Source organism: Lagopus muta, chromosome 9 (genome assembly GCF_023343835.1).
Source record: "Lagopus muta isolate bLagMut1 chromosome 9, bLagMut1 primary, whole genome shotgun sequence".
Classification (NCBI taxonomy): Eukaryota; Metazoa; Chordata; class Aves; order Galliformes; family Phasianidae; genus Lagopus; species Lagopus muta.
Window position 1 is genome coordinate 8,660,391 of NC_064441.1, and position 15,599 is coordinate 8,675,989.

General features: G+C 57.5%; 1 protein-coding gene across 1 annotated transcript; it reads right to left on the bottom strand.

Annotated features, from left to right (window-relative positions):
• Positions 1 to 2,772: 2,772 nt before the first annotated feature.
• PTMA (prothymosin alpha) lies at positions 2,773 to 10,929 on the bottom strand. The gene is made up of 5 exons (XM_048954650.1): positions 10,789 to 10,929; positions 7,292 to 7,363; positions 6,520 to 6,613; positions 4,091 to 4,164; positions 2,773 to 3,708 (listed from the first exon to the last, which is right to left on the bottom strand). Exons 1-5 carry the CDS (start codon positions 10,831 to 10,833, stop codon positions 3,661 to 3,663), a joined length of 333 nt encoding a protein of 110 aa, XP_048810607.1. The 5' UTR covers positions 10,834 to 10,929; the 3' UTR covers positions 2,773 to 3,660.
• Between the last annotated feature and the right edge of the window lie 4,670 nt (positions 10,930 to 15,599).

The window sequence follows — 15,599 nt, forward strand, 5'->3', positions numbered from 1 at the left end:
GCCTCATGGAACGGGGCCATGACTCTCCTGGGGGCACACAGAGCCCAGGGAGCCGCAGCACTCCCTGTATGTTTGAGAGGATGAGCTCAGCTCCAGCTGAGCACAGGGGAGCAGCTATGGGCACCGGGAGGGGGAGCATCAGGGGAACATATCTTGCTGGGTTGCTGAAGGATCATGGCCAGGCAGGAAGAGGCCACAGTGGGGGCAGGAGAAAGGCTGTCACACTCAGAAGGGCACAAGGATGAGACAGGGACCAGACCCCCTCTGCTGGCTCTTCAGCATGGGCTGGGCTCTCCTGCCTGTACGCCATTTTCAAGGTACATCTTTGCTAATTGGGATGGACCAGGACCAAAGACAGCCCCAGACGTCAGCCCCCTCCAAGGGGCTGCTTTACAGGTGCAGCTCACACTCAGGCCAGGCAACATGAAGGAACAGCTCTGCATGTTGACGTGTGCCAGCAACACCCCCAAAACCCCCGCCTGGTTTGGTGACCTTGAGCAAGTCATGCTGGAGTCTGCCCCATTCATCTGAGCCAGAGCAGATGCCCGTAATGCATTGGCCCCGGACACAGACAGCACCAGACCTCAGCCCACATCCATCCAGCCCAAGCTCTGCAATCCCACGGGCTCTGTGCCAAACCCCCGGGTGCTCCACAGAGGTTCTCAAGATGCAGCAAGAGGAGGTCAGAAGGTCTGGATGAGGCGGAACGGTGGCACCCAGGAGGAGCAGACGGAGCAGGCTCTGACCTGCAATGGGCACAGCTGGGGATGGCCCCTAAGGGTGCAGGTCCCACCTGGCCAACCCGCAGACTTTGAGCTCACAGAGTCCATGGCAGCACCGCCCGTGGTGCAGTCAGTCACCCCACAGCCCTGCCATCCTCACAGGCTCACAGCAGGCAACACGCAGCGATCCTCACGTCCCCAGCTGTGCGGTCTTCAGCACCCTGTGATGGCTCCACATCCAGCAGGGCTCACGTTGCTCCTGGCACACTGGGACCCTGGGTTTGTTTCCTCTGAGCATTGTGAGCACAGGAGATGAGGCCCAGACGGAGCTGTGCGGGTCAGCTTGTCACACAGCCCACCTCAGAAGCACCTTCAGCCAGGACTGACAACACAACCCCTGCAACAGCCACACCACTGAGGGCACTCTGAGCCCTCCAGCTTTATACCCCTCAGTGGGGCAGGGCTGCCCTGATTGGCTGGGGCTGCTGACTGATGATGGCACCGGATTGGCTGGGAGCAGCCAGCAGCCCCCGTGATTGGTGGGCAGCTGCTATGGGAGGCAAGGACAGGTGGTGGCACGCGGTTGGTTGGGCCACAGCAGGCAACAGCCTGGGATTGGCCGGAGCTGGGTGCTGCTCGATTGGCATTGGTGGAAGGAACGCTGGAGGCAATAGATACAGGCAGGACAGGTGGCAGCGTGCGATTGGCTGCTGGGCTGCGCAGGTGAGTGGGGATTGGCTGCAGTCAAGCAGCTGGGTCTCCCTGCCATGACCACGCAGTGAGCTGTGGCCGGTCTCAGCCTGGAGCTGGAGCAGTGCTGCCCAATGGGCCCTGAGGATGGGGACAGCCAGCCCAGCCGTGACTGCAGGGCTGAGGGCAGAAACGCGTGGGCTCCCTGCAGGACCTGAAGCCTCACCCTGCACCTGTGCTGGGAGCAAAGGTGGAAGTACAGCAGGCCCGTGGGTCTGCACCATTACTGCCCCGGGCTGGGCCCATTCTCAGCTTCTGGGTGCAGAGCAGGGCTGCAGCACCACCACGGCCATGCGGATCCTGCTCCCAGCAGCTCCTCTGCTGCAGGCACCGTTTGAATAATTTGCTTTGCAAAGCAGCCGGCGCCCGCTCTGAGCACACACAGGGCAGGGCTGCACAGTGCATCGCCCAGTGACACGCAGCCGCTGCTCCTGCGCTGCCACAGCCCTTGTGGGACACGGCACAGCCCTGCACCCCACACCCAGGCAGGTTGCACGCAGCAGGACACGGTGTGAGAGTCACGGTGCTCAACCTGCTGTGCCAACAGCACGGTTAATCACCATCGTTAGTGCTAAGGGAGGAGACTGAGCTTATTTGGCACTGATGTAAATACAGAGTGAGCAGCCAGGCCGCTCCTGGGCTCCACCGCAGACTCAATGCAGTTCTTAGGGCTGTTTTTTAAGAATGAAAACGATCATCTCAGCGCCGAACCCAGGGCCAAAGCAGCCCAGCAGGGGAAGCGGACTCACTCATCCAGCTGAGGATGGGAAACCCCCAGGGGCACAGCTCAGCTCCAGCAGCCTGGAGGAGGCAGTAGTCAGTCAGGTTAGGGGCAAAGCAAGAGGCACAGCCTAGAGCACCCGGGGTTCAGTTGGGTTAGAGCAGTCACACAGCCCGTGCACCACCTCCTACCGTCAGCACTGCATCCCTCGGATACGAGGCCAGCCACCAGCCCCCCCCCCAAGCTCCCCATAGGAAGGATGAAGCACTGCCACAGAACTACGAGGCAGCCAGAGCAGATCATGAGCTGTTGGAGTGTTTTCTCCATCCACAGCAGCACCACCATGCACAACATCCAGCCATCCCGACCCAGAGCCCAGCTGGGAAGCCACTCCACCTTCTCCCTGCCCCCAGAACAGCGCTCTGCTACAGCCAACCTCGACTCCCAGCCCCCTCCCCACCTCTCTCACGCTCTCCCCAGCCCAACTCCAAAGCAAAGAACTAAAGGACAGAACGAAAAGGGAGAAAAAGAAAACGAAAGGAGTAACACAAATGAAAACAAAAGAACAAAAAGCAGCAGTTGGGAGGCAGCCGTGTTAGGACAACTCAGCAAAATAAAATTCCGGTTTATTGTTGGACAACATCATTTCACACATACATCAAACAGGCCAAAATAAAAGAAAAAAATAAAAATAAACAGCAACTTCGTGGACAGAAAAAAAAAAAAAAAAAAAAAAAAGAAAAACCTTTTTATCTTTGGCCTTGCCACCTCATACAAACCACAATCTATGGTACAGCTAAAGTACATACACAAAAAAAAGTTACTGGAATGCTCAGAATAAGATTGTAATTTTTTTCTTTTTTTTTTTTTCTTTTTTTTTTTTTTTTTTTTTTTTTTTTTGCATTTTTTGTCTTTTTTTTTTTTTTTACAAGTTTTTTTTTCTTTTATTCTCCTTTGAGATAATGGTTTGGGCCTGGTCACACCACAAGTAAAGTCAGAGATAGGTAACAAGAGATATACACTTCAAAGCCCCCCTTTTGGTCAATCCGAGATCACTTAAAAATGGCGGACCTCCTAACAATATGTACAAAAATATAAAATGTAAATAAAAAATACAAACAAATTCTCCTTTAAAGTACTTTTAAGAAAGAAAGCAGGGCCTTGAAGTTTTGGTGCTCGGGGAGGGGGGGGGAAATGGGGTCTGTGGGAAGGGGGGTTTTTCTCCCCGCGATCGGGCGAATCGTTTCTATGCTCATTGAGTGGCAGCGCCGCGCCGGGGGGCCGGGATGGGGTTCACTCTACTTGGTGAGGATGACCACGGCGAGGGGGGAGGAAGGGCTGTGTGTGGGGAGGGCTGCGACGGGAGAAAGGGAAGGGGGGGGTCCCAGGGGTGAAGAGGACGCGCTGGCCTTTTTTGTTGGTTTTGTTTTTCCTCCTTATTTAAAAAAAATAATTATAATTTGCTGCCTAGTCGTCTTCATCGGTTTTCTGCTTCTTGGGATCGACGTCGTCGTCCTAAAGGGAAAGCAAAATGTTAGGGAAAGGGGACAGCAGCGCGGTGGGCAGATGTAGGCTTAAAGTCCCTCTGCTCCTGCAGGGATAAGGGAACAAGGTGGACATTTCCCAAAGCCTCTAGCTCCCTGCTCAGAGACAGGAGCACCCCTGACTCATCCCAGCACCAGGACCCCAGCCTGGGATGAGCACAGCAGGTGCAGACACCCTGCTAACCAACCAGGGCAGTGAGTAAACGGAACTGGGCCACATCCCACAGGGACGCTGCTCTGAGACAATGGAAGTGTATGGGCAGGACTGGGGTCCCAGAGCCCAGCCCCATGTGCCCCGCTGCCCCCAAGCCCTCGGGCACAGGAAGCCCTCGGGGGCCAAGCTGTGCACATACCTCGTCATCCTCAGCTGCCCGTTTCCCTGTGGCTCCCTCAGCTTCGTCGTCTTCATCACCGTCCTCTTCCTCCCCTACGCAAGAGAAGAGGGAAGGTGAGCTCCTCTCAACACCTGACATCGCTTCTCCTCAGTTGGCACCCAGGGAAACAGGAGTTTTGGGGCAGCTCCCAACCAGCCTGACCCACAGGCAGAAGGGAAAGGGCACTCGCAGCACCCAGCCTGGCTCATGCTGTGATACCTCAGACAGCAGGAGCACAAAATCCACATCGTGCTCGAGCACCAAGAGCACAGAGCAAGGAAAAAAAATCCAGAAAAAGGAAACTCTTTCTAGTGGCTGCTCTGCTGAAGTGTTCCACATTACTTCTGCTTCCCTTTGCAGCTATTAGTCCATCTTTAATGAGTTAAGAGAGCCAGAACGTATTAGTTCTGAGTCAGAACACTTTCTAATTATCAGAACGGCAAACAAATGCTACCACCTTATCTGCAGCTCGGGAGAGGATGAGCAGAGCTCTGGGCTTTGACCCACTTTGAGCTCAAGTAGGCCAGTGGATCAGAGCAACAGCCATCATGTTTGGTGGCTTTGGGGCATCAGAGGTGAGACCAGAGGCCCTGGAAGAAGAGCCACCACTCGGCTGCCTTCAAGTCTCTTGCATAATGTGAGACCCTACTAAAACTTTCAGCGTTAAGGCCAGTAAGCTGGCTTTAAACCGCCGCACGAGCCACACGTACAGGCAGCTGGGGGGGATTAAGGTCAGCCCATCCTCCTTTCCCCTCTCCTCTGCTCAGCATATGCTCAGCCACCGCACGGCCCATGCTGTGGGAAGGGCCCAGATTAGCTCCCAGTGATGGATCAGCACCCTGCAGCCAGCACCCGCAGCGGGTCAGGTGACAGCACCAAGCTGATTGGGAGCATTTTTAGTTCTTTGAGCAGCTTTAAGCAAAGCAAATAATGAGATGGGACGAGAAGGGTGAGAAAAAAATATATATATACCCTCAAGCTCCCCTCTGCTGTCAAAAATCTGGGCTGCAGTTTGCCCACAAGTAGTGGAAAAATGCTGATACAAGCTGTGCTCACTGCCATTACATCTGCCTCCCACAGCTTTCAGCTGCTCAGGTGCAGCTTCGGGCAGGGATCACTCGAGGGCAGTGGGATGGGAAGGACAGAGCGTGCATGGGATCCTGGCAAGGCACTGGCACAACAGGAGCACACCAAGTCTCTGTGGTGTGGTAGAGCAGGGCCAGCACTGTGGGACTGCAGCTCCCCAGGCTCATCACAGCAGTATCCAAGCAACACTTCCACCCCACACATGTGCTGCACCACACATCCCTCTCCTGGCCCCAGGGAACACAGAAAAGATAAAAGATTTTCCCACAGAACAGTGGGGCTGGATGTAGATGGGTCAGGATCACACTGATCTGTCCTCAAGGATATAGATTTTGGGTGTTGAGCAGTGCGACCTTTCCGTTTCTCTAGTAAGCCAGCTCCCTGTGGGCACAGGGGACAGCAAGAAGCTGAGCGCAGAGCGCTACTCTGACAGAGGCTTCCCATTTATGTTCTGCCCAAAGAGATGCTGGCAAAGCATTTATTACATTTCCAGCCCCATCTGCCCCAGTTCTCTCTCCCCAAACTAACAGGTTAGTAGGTCAGCACTTAACCAAAAATTCACAGGGGATTAACCCAGTAACAACTCATCAAGGGCCTCAAGCTCATTCCAGCGTAACAAGAATGGTTTCCTCCCAGCCTTAATGGGTGATAAAAATAAACAATGTTATTCATCCAAGCAGATCTTGGGGGAAAAAAAAAGAATACTAAGCAGGGAGAGTGAGATGTGAGTGGGCAAATCACTGCTGGATTCCTGGTCACTGCTGCCAAAAGCCACTTCCAGGAAGGGTCAAGTCAGGAAAAGAAGAGGGCAGGAAAACCCAGGACAGGGGACCAGGAAGGGTCAGATCAGAGCCTGCCGCCACTGCAGGAGGAGTGAAGAGAGCCACAGGTTCCTCTGCTGCTTCCACAGCACTCAGCTGGGTGAGGGCACTGCGTGGGTCCCCACGCACGGTGCTCAGTGTTGGTGGCGGGCTGTGCTGTGTGCTGCAAGGCAACGCCTGCCTGGCTGCCTGCCTCCTGTCCCACTCACTTTTGTGACAGCCGCTGTGATCACAAGAGTCAAGGGCAGGTTTTACTCCTCACACAGAAGGAGTAATGCGCTTATGGAGTGGCACGGTGCTGTCTGGCTGGAATAGGGAGGAAGGAATCTGCCCTCAACCTGCTGGAAGGGATTCAAGGCTGACTTCACTCCCTGGAGCTGGCAGCCTTCAGCTGACAAGAGCCGCCCCACTGCTGCCACAAGGAGGAGATGCTGCTCTCAGCTCCTGTGGCTCCCCGGGGTCTGGCTGAAGGGCTGGGGCAGGAGGAACAAGGAAAGTTACCATCACCCTCTTCCTCCTCGTCTTCTTCCTCACCACCTTCCTCTTCCTCTTCATCTACTTCGTTATCAGCCTCTTGCTCTCCATTTTCCTCGTTCTCCTTGGCAAGACAAAACATCACTTAGAAAACGCACTGGGAAAGGGAGAAGGGGGAAGAGATGTTCAGCAGAAGCACGCATCCCCACCTTTCCTTCCTAAAGCACAGCACCAGCCCACAGGAGCCCCAGGCGCGCGCCTCGCTTCCTGCCTGCCCCCACACGATGCAGGCAGCCCGGGCATGAAGGATCAGGTCTGTAGTAACTCGAGGCTGCAGCTTTGAGGCCAAGACAAAGTCTGCAGAGGCTCTCGGGACACATTGAAATGAGCGGAGTGAGTTTCCCATAGCACATTACAAATAGGAAACCAATCTGTTTACTTGTATGCAACGTGTTGCCCCATTCAACTGATTGCTACAGTGTAAATACCAGAATCGTTTTTCCCCTCCTTCTCTAGTGCCTAGAAAGGAGGAAACAATAGATACAATCCAACATGGCTTTTGGGAAAAGGATAAAGACATCCAAGCCCCAACCTTCCTTTCTGCACACAGAGCAACTGCTGCAGACTAAGACTCTGTTCAACTCAAGTTCCAAAGGCTCTGCACAGCACAGGGGCAGCCTTCGGAGGATCGATCCCCTCTCAGACTAGGACAAGCTTGTAGCAAAAGCAAGAAGGGGAAGGAAAACAAAAAGTTACTGAAGCGAGGGCTGCCACCCCCTGCAGATCCAGCCATACTCACAGCATTGCCGTTGGCTGGCGCATCTCTGCCATTTTCTGTTTCTTCAACAACTTCCTTCTTCTCTTTTAGATCCTGGAAGGAGCAGAAAAGCAGAGTCATCCCAAATCCAGATGCTGGGCCAGAAAAGCTGCAGATCAGGTGTGAAAGATGCAGTCCAAGAGCACCCAGGAAACTTGATTGTCTTCACACCAATTTGCCCTGTGATTCGGTTGCCACATTCTGGCTCCTCCTTGGCAATGCCGTGAGAGAAGGGGATGAATTTCAATCCGAGCTCAGCTCCCCAGAGCACACCCGTCTAAGAAGAGACCGCTGCATTTCACCTCCAAGCTCCCAAACACGCGGGCTGATTGCCTGCATGCACTCAACAACAGCAGTGCTGGCAGATTCCCCATCCCAGCAAAGTCCATGCAAGCTTCTGCCATGCCACAAAAAGCCAGCAACCCCACTGAATGCAAGCTCCAGCGCCCCAGGGCTGCAAGCCTCCGCGGCTGCTCAGTGCTTTCACAGCAGGAACAAATCCCAGAGACTCATTAGCAGAGGCTGTGCTCTCTGCCCTGCCTGGGGAACATCGCTCAGCACACATTATGTGCCTGGGCTTTGTCGGAGAGGAGGGCTCCAGGATCCATCTCACAGCACTCAGTGTAACAGGATGGGGCGGGGGAAGCAAGCCTATTTTTGTATCACTCCAGAGCCGTCCCTGGTGACTTTGGTTCAAGCCTCCACCACGAGCAGAGCAAGAGCTGGTGTGCTTTTGCTATTGATCACTGTCAAACCGTCATGCCAAGTCGCTTGGCAAACAGGCTGCGAGGATCCAACTTTATGTTCCCGCATAAAGAACACTTGGATTTAACACTGGCATCCTCTGCGCGCATCCTCCTCCCCTTCTGTTCCTCCATCAGCCAAAGTGAGATCCTTCAGCACAGGCACTACCCAGCCAAGGGAAGCAGAGAGGCCCTTCCCCAGGAGCTGAAGGTGCCGGCAGCCTCCTGCTCGCTGCACAGGGCAGTGGGAGGGATGAGGTCGCCCTGCAGCCTCCCCAGAGCCACGGGCACTTTCACCAACTGCTGTCACTTCCATGTGGGAACACTGCCAGCTGTGAACACTCTGGAGGGGCTCACACCACCTGGGGTTGTAGCCCAGTGAGCTGTTTACCAGAGCGTGAGGATAGAATAGAGGGGACACTGCAGGTAGGGGCACCCCTCACCCACCAGACTTGGTGCTTCTGAAGCCAGCTCTGCACTTAACCAGAGCTGTGGACAGAACCTCACCCAGCATCAGCAGCCCAACAGCTGGAATCACCAAGGAACAGCCTTCTGCTGCCTCTGATCACAATGCAAAGCCCAAGCTGCCTCCTCTGCACAGCCCAGCCCCACCGTGGGCCTTCAGCCTCCATTCTCCTGCTCCTGGAGGTTGATCACAGCCAGCTGACCTCATCCTATAGTCATCAATACCTATCAGGTATTCCAACACAAGAGTGACACAACACTTCTAGAGCCAGACATGGCACAGAGCAGTGATCACACCTCGCTATGGGATAAACACCTCTGCAGGGGACTGATTCCTCTTTGGTCCCGCAGCTCTGCCCCTTCCCAGCTGCATGCCCACAGGGTGCCAGGCCAGGATGCCCATGCTGGCAGAATGGCTGCGTAACACGCCGTGGCTTTTCCCGTTCCCCGGGCCCAGTCCAACACAAACAGCACAGTGCACACAGAGCCCAGCACACCGGCCCTGCTCCAGCCGTAAGAGCCTCTAATTATAGGTGTGGCAGAGCTGTTTGTCCAGAGAATAGCGATGCCGTGTAGTCATACACCGGCTGCTCGCTGAGCATTACCTCCGGCCCTGCGGACCGCGGTTCACAGCCCGCGGGAACCCTGAGGCCTCCGCCTCCCGCCGGCAGGGGGCGCCGTTCCCGCCACGCGCCCCGCCGCCTTTCAAACCGCGCGCCACTCTCCGCGTCCTCTCATTGGCCGCCCGCCAACGCGCCGGCTCGGCGCCCCAAAGCACTCTGGGAAATGTAGTCCCGGGCGGACTTCAGCTCCCAGCGGGCAGCGCGGGCAGGGCCGCACGTGGTGGGCGCCCCGCGGCACGGCGGCGGCCGGGGGCGGCGCTCGGCGCGGAGCCGCCGCCCGGGCAGGGCGGGACCCCCCTGCCCGCCCTCCTGGAGAGAGCAGCCGCCGGACGCCGAGTATCTACGGGCCGGCAGCGGAAGGAGGGGGGGGTCACCTTGCCGCTGCGCCCCTGGAGAACGCTCCGGAGCGGACGCAGCCCCCGCGCCGGCAAAGGGCAGGGGAAGGTTAACGGCGAACTCGGCCCCACAGTAGGTGGGGGTTCCCGACCCGCCTCGGCCCGGTGTAACGAGCAGCGGCGGGGGCAGAGCGGGGGCGGCGTGCGGCTACGAGCGGGAAACAGAAGTGAAATCGAAATCCGTCCAACGCGGGGCTTTAACAACAACAACAACAACAAAAAAAAAACCACACAACTCCCTTTGAGATGTTTTTCCCCCTTCCTCGCTTCCAGCCTTACTCTCCCCCGGGAGCGGCCACGACCCGGTGACCGGTACCGGCCGGGGAACGGCCAAACCATCCCCCTCCGCCTTCCCACGCACGCACCCGGATCCCCCCGCAACTTCCCCTCGGCACAACGGCGGCGCGGACCGCGGCACGCTGCCCGGTGGGAACCACAGCCCGGGTCCGCCGTGCCCCCGGGGACGCCCGCAGACAAAGGCGAGCGCCGGGATCGTGGCGGGGCCCCGCGGGAGCGCCTCTCCGCAACCCCGGGGCTCCCCCAGGCCCCGAGCTAAGAACACCTCCGTACTCCCAAGCGCTCCCCGCAGCCCCGGGTGTCCCCATCCACACGCACCGCTGGCGAACACCCCGCCCGCCCGGCTCGTTTTTTCGGACCAACTCCACAAGCAGCGTCCACCCCTTCTCCCCATCCTAGAGAGATCCACGCCACTCAGTCTATCATCCCCCCACCCAAAAAAAAAAAAAAAAAAAAAAAAAAAAAAAAAAAAACACCAAATCTCCCGACGAACATCCTCAAGTTTGCCGGCGCTGTCAGTCCCCGCTGCCAACAGAACGAATCGAGCGCTGCTCGCCCCCCCCGCCCCCCTTCCCGACCCCCCGGCGCGGGACGGCCCCGGCGCGGAGCAACGCGGCGCGGGGCCCGAGCACGTTTCCCGCACGCGGGAGACAAAGGAACGCAGCGCGGGCAGCTCCGCGCGGCAGCGCACAGCGGCGGCGGCGACGGAAGATCCGCGCCGAATCGCGGAGCGCAAAGAGCGGGGGCGGAGAGGAAATAATTTAAAAAAAAAAAAAAAAAAAAAAAAAAAAAAAAAAAAAAAAAGCTAAAATTAAAAAAAAAATTAAAAACGCATAAATGAGAATGGCACGTTTGCGCGGGGGGGAGAAAAAAAAAAAACAAAAAAGAAAAAAAAGATAAAAATAAAAGCAAAGCAGAAAAGAGCAGCGCAAGGCGAGGCGCGCAGCGGGGCTCACCTTGGCGCAGATCTCGGCGCTGGTGTCCACGGCCGTGTCGGACATGGCGGGGGCGTGCGGGGCGCGGGGCTGTGGCGGCGCGGGCGGCGGCGCAGGCAGAACAATGCCAAGATGGCTTTGCGCGAGCCAGTGGGGACTCACGCGGCGCCACGGCCCCTCTTATAGAGCCGGGGGCGGCGCGCGCGCTGCCCCGCGCCGCTCCCATTGGCGGCGCGCGCCGCGGCCGCCCGCTCCCATTGGCCGCGGCTCAAACAATGGGCACGGCCGCTTAAAGCGGCAGGCGCCCACCGCCACTGCGGTGATGAGTTCGCGCCCGTCCTCAGCGTGGGCGAGGCGCGGAGTGCGGCTACGCTCCGCCCCTTCCCCTCCCCTCCGCGCTGCCTCCACCCCCGCCACCTTCTCCCCGCCCCGCGCCGTGTGAGGCGGAGAGGAGGGAGCGGCCCCCCCCCCCCCCCCCGTTCTCCCCCCTCGACTCTCAGCTTCCATCTCCCGCCGCAGCGCCGCCCGCATGGCGGAAAAAAATAATAGGAGTTAAAAATAATAAGAGCCGTACTGCGGGTGAAGCGGCGCGGCCCCCCGGACACACGCCGCCCTCGCACGGCTCTGCGGGACTCTTTCAGCCCGCGGTATCACCGCGCGGCTCTGCCGCCGCCACCTCGGCCACAACAACCGCCGGCGGGGTGGGGGCAGAGCTGCCCCCCGGGATGACGCAGAAATTTGGGATTCCCGGCGATTCGCTGATTTTTGTACCAAACAACAAAACACCGCCTCACCCTCGCTCTCCCCTCACGCGTTCGCGCGTCTTCGGCGGGCCCGGGGCTTGGCTCGCGCTGGGGGCTTTCCCGCATTCTCCCCGCCGTTACACGGGGCTGCGAGTACCGTGGCTCCGCGGTTACCCCCCCCTCCCCCCCACTCAGGCGTCCCGCTCGGGATAACGGGGTGCACCGGCGCACCGAGTGAGGGAGTTTTGCCACACTCAAGATGGCGCCGGGAGCCCTTCGTGGAGCTATTACACGGCTCCACCGCTCCTCGGGAACCGCTCCGCTGCCAACAAAAGCCCCTCGGGTACGTCGGTGACGCGACTCAACGCTCCCCGGTACGGACGGCGCGAAAAAAAGGATGAAGAAATGAAAAAAAGCCCCCTGGGACGGAGCAGCGACTCTGCCACACTCAAGATGGCCGCCAACAGACGGCGGAGCTCTGTCCTCGGAGGGCGGGATATAGCGTTTGCGCGACGTGGATTGGCTGATGAAGTAGAGCGAACGCAATGTTGACGCTTTGCGGCCTCTTATTGGCTGAAGCGTTTGCCTGTCTAAAACAGAGTGAGTTTGAAAGCCCGGAGCGCGCTCTTCACGGATTTGTGGAGCGGAACGGGGGGCAGCTGGCTGAGGGGTCCTGAGGGGCCCTAAGGACACGGGGTGCCGTGTTCTGCCCCGAAATTGTCCCCATTTGCAATGCAGTGGCGGAGGACTTTTCTCCTCTGATTCGGCGTCCTTCATCTCAGTGGGGTGGACATAGTGGGGTTCGGGGAAGAGCCATGAGGACAGCATTTCCCTCGTGCTCGTGGCATGGCTGAGTGGGATTGCAGCCCTCTGCCCTCTCCCTGTACCACAGCCAGGCTGGGCCTGGTGGCCGCTGGGTCATCCCAAAGAGGAAAGGAGAAAAAAAAAAAAAAAGAAAAAAAAAAAAAAGCACTAAGCACAGCCCCTAAAATAAAGCATAACTTGGCTTTAACGCATGTGCTCTCCTCAAAAAAGGGATGTTCCTTCGGGCTCGGTTCCCACGTTTCAAGAATACTTGGAGAGAGAGGAACGGTTTAAAAATGGGATGTGGGAGATTTGAGGAAGAAAAGGAGGAATCCTCAGGGGAGGGTCGTGCCGAGATCCCACAGAAAGCAGAGAGGGGAAGGAAAACAAAACAAAACGATTAAATCCCTAGGAAACCCACACGGAGCCTTCCACCCCGCCGGGTGCCCGCCCGTGCGTGTGAGGCGCTGGGAGGCTGCCGCCGCTCGGCATTTTCTGCCTCAGCGGTCCAAAAGGAAACACCACCGCCACAAAAAAAACTGTTGCCTGTAAAAGGCAGCTGCTGCTTCACCTCTCCTCCACCCCTCCCGCCCGCCGGGCTGGGGAACGGCTCAGCGGGAGGAGGAGTTGGAGGGACTGTAGAGCCGTGCCCCCGGCAGTGGGACGGAAGTTTCCAGGCTGTGCCCGCACCTTATGGCTGTGGCTCTGGTGGATGGCGAGAGTGGAGTTTTCCCCCCTCGCCGGCCGTTTCCCCAGCTCAGCAAGTAGCTGTTCTGCTTAATCCCTGCCGAAGATCCTGCTGCTCAGGCGATTATTTCATCGCAGCAAGCTGCTCCTCGGAGGAAATTCTCATTATGCTCATTGGAGAGGCAGGGGAGGGGCGACTGTCACTCAGCTGCGCTGGAAAAACAGAGGGATGAGCCTGCGGCATCGCTGCGCTCCGGCACGAGACGTGTTTCTAGGTCAGGCTGTGGATGCGGGACACGAGGCCGGCAGAGATGACATCCTGGCTGTTTCATCTTCTGTCTCTGATGCCCGTGGCACCATGTCCCACAGGTACAAAAAGCATCTCTGAGAGACAGTGGGGACACTCCAGCCCAGACAGGGCCAACCTCTGTGTTCCCGTAGAGATCCCAGGTCTCTGCACTGCCTTTAATTAAAGGATGGAAACATGGCTTTTGCCTTTCCCCAGGGAATTGCAAAAGGCCCAGGCGGGCCCTGTGCTCTAGCTTATGACCGTCCCTGCTCTTATACGCATTACAACACCGGGCTCTGACTCACTGCTGTCTCCCAACTCCATGCTAACAGAGCCAGGAGAGTTTGCAGGGCTCTCTTGGCAGGAGGACATTTGGCTGCTCTATGGGACATGGCACCATCCCATCGACGTCCACCTCCAAGAGGAGCCCTGTGACAGGACAGCTTGCAGGGAGGCTAATCCCCTGCAAACAGAGGATGTAGAAAAGGGCGCTTGGCCTCTTCAGGCCCCCTGAAGCCAGCAAGCAATAACATTATGATCCCACAATGTCCAAGATACTCAGTGACTTCTCAGTGGAGCCACTACCTTGGTTAGCCAAAAGACCGTGGCCTTGGATGACCAAGAGGCTTTCTGCCTCCCCTAGATGGGTGCTGACAGCAAGGTAGCAAAACACTCTGGTGCTGCTGCTTCTCTTGCTTTTTCCTTCAGGTAGTCGAGGGACATGACCTGGAGGGACAAGAGACATCGTGCTGTCATGGCAAGGCACTGTGCTCCAGGGGATGGGGCTCAGAGCCCTGTCCTTCCCCGCCCGGCTGCGAGCCGGGCCCCCAGCTGGTTTTAGAGGCAGCAAAGCTGATTATTGCCTTTCCCTCCAGAGAAGGGTGAGCAGGGCATCGGGGCAGACTGCTCTGAAGGCAGGGGGATGAGACGCATGCAGCAGGGTGCATGCAGGCTCGCTGCATCTGGGAAGAAGTTGTTTTACTTTCTTTTTCATTATTGTTTAATCAATATTCTGTTTCTTTTCCCCCTGTTTGAAGGTCGGCTGTGACTCTAAGCCTGAGTGAGCAGCAGTATGGATTGAGCTGGGGGCATCGCACTGAGATCACACACCCACACCCATTCAGGGCCTGGGCCTTGGGCCAGAGATGCAGTTTCGCTCCTTGGGGCTCCTGCCCCAGTGCTTAAAGTGCTGCACATTAGAGATTTAAAGAGAGGAAGGCGGGAGGGAGGGGGCGAGGCCAGACCCTCCCTCTTTGCCTCTCCCAGCACTTTGCGAACACGAGGTCTTTGCCATCTGCTTAGCAGGAGGGAGAACGCTTCCTGCGCTCACACAGAGCTGGATGTGCAGTGGGGCAGGGATCACAGCCAGCATGCAGCCCCGTGGTGTGCTGTCCTCCTTATCCCTTCCTGTAGGCCATCGGGTTCCGGAGGACATCGTCCTGTAGGGACGGCCATATGTCAGCCACTGTGCGCTCCTCTCGTCCCTCCTTGCCGCGTCTGCACACCTGGGAGAAGGCGCGCATACGCACGCACGCACGCACACGCTGGCAAAACCAACCCTGAATCTGGATCGTTATCTGAGAATTAATTACTGCCTCATGAATATTCAGATTAGAAACTCAGCTGAACCTGGCGGCGGTTTGGCGCTCGGGGCGGCCCCGGGAAGAAGAATTCCTCTGGAGAGATATAAATCACTGCTCCCCTCCATTGCTTTCCCAGCAGAGCGCTCCCTTCCTTGGAAAGGCAGAACCTCGATTTCCTTTTTTCTCCTCTTTTCGCTTTCAATCCGCGCGGGGCCCCTGTAATTACAATGGGCTGCTTTAGGGCTTGTATTATTTATTGGGTAACAGAGACACACCTACCCAGCTCCAGCCTCCCCGCCTGTCGCAGCTTGCCATTCCTGCCCGCCCCGCCGCGCCGTGCCCGCCTGGCTGAGCTCGAGAACGCAGGCAGCAAATGGGGGCCCACGAGGGGTGAAAAAGGACCTCAAGCAACCCACCCAGTGGCACTGTAGCAGGGCCCTGTTTTGGCGTTTTACTGCAGAGCACGTGTGTTTGTGAGCTGCGGCAGCACGCAGTCTGTTTCCCCAAAGTTCGGACATGAAATCTTTCAACCCGTTTCACTGGTGGGGAAGTTGAGGCATGGAGCAGAGATGCAACTTCCCCAGGGTTACCACGGGAGATTGGAAGAAAAGCCCTCGGCTCCATACTCTGGATGGCATCAGCCCCGTGTGCTCCTCCCTGCCAGCACTGCATCCCCCTGCCCAGCCCTGCTGCCCCCACGCCGGGGCTGGTGCACTCAAATGAAGA

Coding starts and splice junctions, on each gene's coding strand:
- PTMA (XM_048954650.1), bottom strand. CDS start 10,833: ATGTCCGACACGGCCGTGGACACCAGCGCCGAGATCTGCGCCAAG. Junction 6,614..7,291: donor CGCCAGCCAACGGCAATGCT/GTGAGTATGGCT, acceptor CTTGCCAAGGAG/AACGAGGAAAATGGAGAGCA. Junction 3,709..4,090: donor GGGCAGCTGAGGATGACGAG/GTATGTGCACAG, acceptor CTTTCCCTTTAG/GACGACGACGTCGATCCCAA.